Here is a 7,528-nt window from a genome sequence, read left to right on the forward strand (position 1 = left end):
TCTCTCTCTCTCATTACGAACCAACGAACGTACACATAAAATAAAAATAAAGAAGTAGCTTGATTAATCTACTACGACAGATTTGTAAGCAGGTATAATGTAGCCTTAATGTGCTAATCAAACTTCAATATTATATGTTTTTAAAGGAGCGTGATTACGATTGACGATTCTACAATCTATATCTAAAATTTCATTTTTACATTTATTTTTTTCTTATATTACTCATATTAGATTTTTATATAAAAGTTCTCACGAGAGAGAGAGAGAGAGAGAGAGAAATTAAAGAAACTTTTCGAATAACATATATTCTTCTCTCGTTCTATTAGTATTATTTATATCTTCTTAATGAATTATAAGAATGAACTATAGAGTACTATTCGAGAAAAAATGTGACCTATAGAAATCAATATACACATATATCTTACATACATAAATAACAATGAAATATTTTTCTAATATTTGTTACCATATATTTTTACAAACAATTACGATTTAGAAAATCCGACGTAGTTGTCTCTTCAATCAATTTTTTCATTATTTTCAGAGTCTGCCTTAAGCGCAGATTTCGTCACCTGCAATGCAACGATCTTATGCAATAAATCGGACAATCGACTGCATAAAAAGTAATTTTATGCACGCAGCACGATTAAACGATGTCACGATATATTTTTAATTAAAAATATGTATTTAAAAATTAATTTATATATATATATATGTAAAATACGATATACCTCTTTCTTATCAGTTACAAATTCCCATGTCTTCTCGCTTAAAGAACCAACTAAACTAACAATAGCCCGCCCCGTATCAGTGCTCAATTCTACGAATTCCGAAAAAGTACTAGGCATTTTAAATGTCGATAAATCTGCCAATTTAATATCTGGTAATACTCGCTCATCATCTCCTGGTTTCACTGAAATAAGTAATATAATCTTAGAATCTAAGAGTATGATAACACTATCAAACAATATATAATAACTCTATAAACAATTCATAACACTTAAGGATAAATATAGGAAAAGAATAATCTTATGTATTGTATGCATATCTTTTATAAATAAATCTAAACTAATTGAAATATGTAAAATCCTATTTCAAAAGATACATTAAACATTATCTTCTTGTAAAATATAATGATAAGTAAAATGTTTTATTGATAGAGGAGATTAATGTTAACTTTAATCCTACGATTTATTTTATTAAATGTACATCAAACGATATTGCTACTCACCGCCATAAATAAAGTTATAACTAACATTAGCATAATGTTTAGCATATTCTAAACTTTCCTGAGCTTTCTTGGGATAACAAATGGCTCCAATGGTAAGAGCACCTGTACTGGTGTACATCAATTTTTTTAAGAAGCCTCCTCGAAGTCCAAATATTATACCTGTCAGTCCACCAATTCCAATAGCACCAAATCGTGGCATAATATTATCTTCTTCTTGTAGATACTCCACTAAATCTAAAAAAAAGATCAAGCGAGAGAAGTACGAGAAGTTATTTAGAATTTGACATATAAAAATATTATTTATACTCGTCTCAAATGCAATATACCGAAGCACAAACAATTACGTTAACTACTAAATAACATTAATAATTTCATTTCAATACATGGAAAAAGCTTTAATCGTACTAAGCTATAATTTCTTTAAATAAACAATATATCCTTTTAATAAATTGATATATTTCTTTACATTGACTATGATCCAATCCAGTATTTATCTTCGACGTAACAGTATCTGATATGATTTGCCATTGTAACATGACACCTTGCAGAGATCTTCTAATCGTCCCAAATTGTTGCTCCAAAGCAGAAGATGGATAAACGTTTGAACTGCAAGTAACGTCTCTAAGAATCAATTTGTACAATATCATAACCTGAAGAAACATTGAACTCTATTTTTCTTACTTACTACCCCACTTACTGTTATTATTATCCCATTTATTTTTTTGTTCACTTAATAACGCATACATACAAATTACTATTACATATAGACTTCTAGAAATATAAAATTACAACTCTTTCAAAATTAGGAAACATATTACCGATGGTTTACCATGGAATATCTTTAGAGTAAACATCTTCTAACGGATAAATAGGAAGTTCTGAAGGACGAATCATCTTGCTTTCTTTCTTATTGTTGCAAGGATCAGGTGGATCTTGAGGAGATTGAGATCGAAGTACTGGCACTGCTGCGCAAAGTCCACATGGCATTAAGAACTTTTTCAAAAACTGTATAAACATAAATGAATCAAGTTTAAATTTTATAAGACGGTACAAAATAATAAAAAAATATATGTGTATCCTCTTCTATGCTTTTTTCTTCGATTAAATAATATAAAAATTAAGCAAAGAGTAACACGGTAAGATATTAATTCTTGTTATATTACAGGTAATACGGTTAAACAGAATTCAATGAAAATATTAATGAGAAAGACATAAGACATTACGTATCTCATTGTCAGACAAACGAATTCACGAATAAAAGTTGAAAAAACACTAGTCGAGACCATTTATCCAACATAATCACATAATTACCTTTAATCTGTTCATTATAAAATAATGACTTCGTGTATAAACAATGACGCGAAGGTTTAACTATTATATTAAATACAATAATGCCGTTTAACCGCTATAAGATACGCGTCGTATACGTAACCGTTAGATACGTAATTCGGTAAAGGAGGTGAATGATATACCGACCGAGAAATTTTTGGAAAACTTTGGAAAACAGAGTAAGTGACACTCCTTATAACACGGTATGAAGTGACTTTGCGAGCTTCTATAGGATAGAAGAAAAACACGAGAGATGTTAGAAAAATAATAAAAGAATATTTTCCTAAAAATAGGAAATTATATATGTATATATACATATATGTAGGTGTATGTATATATATATATATATATATAAAACCGTAACACACATACTTTTATACCGACTCTTCCAAATTCCGTTAGAATACCGGGTTGATAATTATCGCAACGATGAACCGGTTCCCGACACGTTATATCTTTTCCAAAAATATTTCCAATTGTGTAATCCAAAAATTTGTGTACAAAATCATTCATTTCCCATTGAATTATATTAAAACGCTTTATCAATGATATTATCTCAATTTTAATGGCCAAAAAATCTAATCTGATATTTATTTGAACTTACACCATACACACAAAACAATACTCCCAGAGTGGAAAACGTTGCTACGGTAACGTCTCTATGTGTATGCGTGTGTTTGCTTTAGGAAATGAACGTGAAACTTCACAGCTAATGTACAAATTATGCACATACATGTACAATAAATCGTGTAAATCTCGGAAAGCATATTTTTCGATCGGCTCGGAAACAATTTGCTGTAAATAGAATTTTATATTTTATTGTAACTATCTCTTGTAAAGCTCGTTTTGTACGTTGTTATGTAGCCAACTAGCAAGACACACATTTTACAATCGCCAAGATCAATCATTAAAGAAGATACGAATGAAAAGATATTTATGAATATTAAATCAAAATCAACGCACACGCATTGAACAAAATCGATTGAATAAAATGAGTTATAAGAAAAGTTTTACTAATGAAAGATAAATTTCTCCTCTGTTATCGGTGAAGAGAACGCTGTTCGCTTTTATATAAATTGATCACATAATCTTTCGAACCGTGCATTATCAATACGTCATTTGTTTAAAAATATCAGATATCGGAATGGCTTTACACCCATATAAATATAAATATATATACATATACATACACATACACATATACATATACATATGTATATACATATGCATATCGTACGCATACGCATAACCATACGCATTAAATACGTATGTGTTATACGTATGGATATCGTATGTGTTACTTGGTACATACGAGTTCGTCGTGAACGCGTGCGTTCCACGTGTCGAATCAAGAAATTAAAAGTTCTCTTATATAGAGCATATTTCGCAAAGCTATATAAATAAATATTTAAATAAGTAAATATTTTTTCATTACTTTTCATATATTTTTTGCAAAATATATAATTTTTAATTCTAATATTAGTGAACGCAGGTAAACTAGTGATACTTACTATTTAATTACATCATTACGTATAGTAATTACATCATTACATAGTAGTAGAATTTCATTTATTTATTTATGAATAGTTTATAATGTAAGAAATATAAGAAAAACAAAATAATAAATCCTTAAATTAATGAATTAAAGAAAGAGAACTATTATGAATCTTCGTCAAATAATATACCGATTTGTGTAAATCAAAGATCAATCTGTTGTTAAATTTACCCTTGATATGTTATCAAAGAATAATTATTAAAATGTATTGTACCGTACAGGGGAAGAAGCTTGACGGAACGTGCATAAAATGTGTGGAATTTGGGCTCTCTTTGGTTTAGATGGAAAGCCTATGAATTGTATCTGTGAAAATTTTGAAAAAATATCTCATCGTGGACCTGAAGCATTTCGAATTGAATTTGATAATAGAGTTAAGGTATAAAATTCTTTTCGATCGATAAAATAAAATGCAATACTTTATTAAAGGTTCATGTTTTTAATTTCTGAAATATTATGATGCAGAATGGATATCTTGCGTTTCATAGATTAGCGATCGTCGATTGTCATAATGGGATGCAACCGATGAGGCTTAACAAATACCCATATCTTTTTTTATTGTGCAATGGAGAGATCTATAACTGCAATAAGGTAAATCTATATCAGTTCTGAAAACTACACAAATTGTATAAATTGTATTACATATGAGACATAAGAGATAAAAATTTTTTTTACATTACAGTTAAGAGAGCAATATAATTTTCAATATACAACCAAGTGCGATGTAGAAGTAATTTTGCATTTATATGCCCAAGGTGGATCCGACAATGTTGCAAGATCTTTAGATGGTGTATTTGCATTTTGTTTACTAGATATCGAACAAAAGAAAATAATTATCGGAAGAGATCCATATGGCGTTAGACCCTTATTCAAATTATATTCAAATAGTGGACATTTAGCGATATCTTCCGAAAGCAAAGTAATTTTAAAGCTAATTTTTTTGTATATATGTGAAATATATGTATAAATTTTATAATACATAAGGCACGTATATCTATTTATCATATTTATACAGGGTCTCATTGGTATACGTAAACATATCGAAGACGAGTACATATTGCAACCGTTTCTACCGGGTAATTACGAGGAATATGAACTTTTAAACGACGGCCGAACAAGACTTTTACAAACCGTCGATTATCATAAGCCAGGAGACAAACCTAACTTTCAAGTTTATACACCTTGGAATAGTATGTTAGACATGAAAATATAAAGTAAGATCTTCTCTTATATTCATCTAATATTAATAATAATGCCATAAAATATATTTTTCAGTGCTAAGTAATAGCGATGTACATAAGAACATCAGAAAATTATTTTCGGCAGCCGTAGAAAAACGCTTATTGGCAGATAGGCGAATAGGTTGCTTGTTGTCCGGTGGATTAGATTCCAGCTTAGTTGCAGCTACGCTTGTACAGCATGCAAAAAAACATAAGTTGCCGTATAAAATACAAAGTTTTGCAATAGGTATGGGAGATAGTCCAGATATTATTGCAGCAAGACAGGTAAATACTATATTTTTCTATTACTATTACCACTATCGATTCTTGCGTATATTTAAAAAAAAAGATGTATATGTTTTATGTATTAGGTTGCAAGCTATATAGGAACGGAACATCATGAAATTATTTTCTCTTCTAAAGACGTAGCTGAAATTTTGGATAAAGTTATTTACCATTTAGAAACGTTTGACATTACAACAATACGAGCTTCCGTCGCGTAAGATTTTTCATATATTTTCATATATAAGTCATTCGTTAATAAAGATCTTTTCTATTTGCATGTACGTTTGGTAGAAAATTACTTAATTATAAACAGAGCTTGAGAAGAATCAACCTTAACTGCTTTAATCACCAAGTTAAAAATAAGGAAGAATGAATTATAAATAATTATAAATATTATTTTATGTTATAGGATGTATATTATATCAAGATATATTTCTCAAAATACAGAAACAACTGTGATATTTAGTGGAGAAGGTGCGGATGAATTAGCACAAGGATATATTTATTTCAGAGATGCTCCCACAGCTATGGATGCGCACAATGAGTCAATTAGATTACTAAAAGACATTTATCTTTATGATGGCTTAAGAGCTGATAGGACAACCAGTGCATTTAGTTTAGAACTTAGAGTTCCATTTCTTGATATACAATTTACAAATTACTATCTGTCACTTGATGCTGCCATTAGACAACCACAAGGTAATTAAAATACATGTTTCAAATTTATCAAACGTTAAATTGGTTTAACACAAAATATATTTCCAAGATAAATTAAATATTTAAAATGAACATCTTTTCATTCAGATTCTTTTTGATACAGGTGGAATTGAAAAATATTTATTAAGAGCTGCATTTGATGGTACTGATATACTACCATCTAAAATACTTTGGCGACATAAAGAAGCATTTAGCGATGGTGTTACTTCCATTAAAAAATCTCTTTTTCAAATCATTCAAGATATTGTGGAAGATAAAGTACAAGATGAAGATTTAGCAAAAGCACACATTAAATATCCCCACTGTACGCCAAAGACTAAAGAAGCCATTTATTACAGGTGATGAAATCACTCTCTCTCTCTCTCTCTCTCTTTTAAATTAATTAAAAACTCACGTAAATCAAGATCATAAAATTAAATTAACGCTTGTCATTTTTTTTTTATAGAAATGTATTCGAATCATATTACGGTGGTCAAGCTGAAACTTTTACTCCTTATTTTTGGATGCCACGTTGGGTGAAAGACATCGTGGATCCATCCGCACGATTTATTAATCACTATTCTGCAGATACAAATAGTAATGACGATCATCAGATTGATAACTGAGGATAGAATTATATGAAAAGATGTACCTATGCTATAAACGAAATTGTTAATATCTTTTTATCATATTTAATAACATGATACGATTATATTTACGAAATAAATTTGGGAAAATTCTTTCTTTTATGCAAGTTATAAAAGAATCAAATATATGCTACAACATTTATGTACTAATGATATAAAAATAATATGAAAGTATTCGGTAGTATACTTGATCATATTATATAAACAAAAAAATGCAACTTTTAAACCATTCTTATAATTAAAATTATAAAAGTGGTCCGTAAGAGAGATATAAAACACTCAAAAATTGCTAATAATATTAATATTATATTCTGCGTGTTGTTTCAAAGCTAATTCTTTCGATTGAATGTTTCAAAATAATTCTGTACAATGGCGATACTAAAGAAAAAAAAAATATACACTTACCCCTGGTGGGACTCGAACCCACAATCCCCGGTTTAGGAGACCGATGCCTTATCCATTAGGCCACAGGGGCTTACAACTTGTTACTTTCTGTTTATACAACTATGGTAAAAATAAAATTTGAATAAAGTAAATCTAACATAAATATATTGATTCATAATCCATT

At 29.2% G+C, this 7,528-nt stretch overlaps 2 protein-coding genes and 1 non-coding gene across 4 annotated transcripts; 1 reads left to right on the plus strand and 2 right to left on the minus strand.

The window, feature by feature from the left end:
- Positions 1-445: 445 nt before the first annotated feature.
- LOC122634264 (MICOS complex subunit MIC27) lies at positions 446-3,127 on the minus strand. Of its 2 annotated transcripts, none has more exons than XM_043823042.1 (6): positions 2,933-3,127; positions 2,061-2,236; positions 1,698-1,837; positions 1,232-1,465; positions 732-913; positions 446-572 (listed from the first exon to the last, which is right to left on the minus strand). In XM_043823042.1, the coding sequence occupies exons 1-6, from the start codon at positions 3,071-3,073 to the stop codon at positions 519-521; spliced, it is 927 nt and encodes a 308-aa protein (XP_043678977.1). In that variant the 5' UTR covers positions 3,074-3,127; the 3' UTR covers positions 446-518. The 2 variants fall into 2 exon arrangements, with proteins under 2 accessions (XP_043678977.1, XP_043678984.1); XM_043823049.1 differs by lacking the exon at positions 2,933-3,127 and adding an exon at positions 2,543-2,646.
- Positions 3,128-3,977: 850 nt separating this feature from the next.
- LOC122634232 (asparagine synthetase [glutamine-hydrolyzing]) lies at positions 3,978-7,512 on the plus strand. Its single transcript, XM_043822963.1, has 10 exons — positions 3,978-4,052; positions 4,337-4,491; positions 4,578-4,703; positions 4,795-5,031; positions 5,128-5,302; positions 5,388-5,617; positions 5,704-5,831; positions 6,027-6,316; positions 6,438-6,672; positions 6,780-7,512. Exons 2-10 carry the CDS (start codon positions 4,366-4,368, stop codon positions 6,937-6,939), a joined length of 1,707 nt encoding a protein of 568 aa, XP_043678898.1. The 5' UTR covers positions 3,978-4,052; positions 4,337-4,365; the 3' UTR covers positions 6,940-7,512.
- On the minus strand, positions 7,363-7,435 carry Trnar-ccu. The gene has a single exon. It is a non-coding gene; the product is annotated as a tRNA-Arg (tRNA).
- Positions 7,513-7,528: the final 16 nt, after the last annotated feature.

Source organism: Vespula pensylvanica, chromosome 1, assembly GCF_014466175.1.
Source record: "Vespula pensylvanica isolate Volc-1 chromosome 1, ASM1446617v1, whole genome shotgun sequence".
In the NCBI taxonomy this organism is placed as follows: Eukaryota; Metazoa; Arthropoda; class Insecta; order Hymenoptera; family Vespidae; genus Vespula; species Vespula pensylvanica.

Excerpts from the sequence above, each read along its gene's own strand:
- LOC122634264 (XM_043823042.1), bottom strand. The coding sequence starts at position 3,073 with ATGAATGATTTTGTACACAAATTTTTGGATTACACAATTGGAAATATT. Across the intron at positions 1,466-1,697 it reads TGGATTGGATCATAGTCAAT|ATTTAGTGGAGTATCTACAA; the intron begins GTAAAGAAATAT and ends TCTTTTTTTTAG. Across the intron at positions 573-731 it reads TTGTAACTGATAAGAAAGAG|GTGACGAAATCTGCGCTTAA; the intron begins GTATATCGTATT and ends GTTGCATTGCAG.
- LOC122634232 (XM_043822963.1), top strand. The coding sequence starts at position 4,366 with ATGTGTGGAATTTGGGCTCTCTTTGGTTTAGATGGAAAGCCTATGAAT. Across the intron at positions 5,032-5,127 it reads CGATATCTTCCGAAAGCAAA|GGTCTCATTGGTATACGTAA; the intron begins GTAATTTTAAAG and ends ATATTTATACAG. Across the intron at positions 5,832-6,026 it reads ACAATACGAGCTTCCGTCGC|GATGTATATTATATCAAGAT; the intron begins GTAAGATTTTTC and ends TTTATGTTATAG.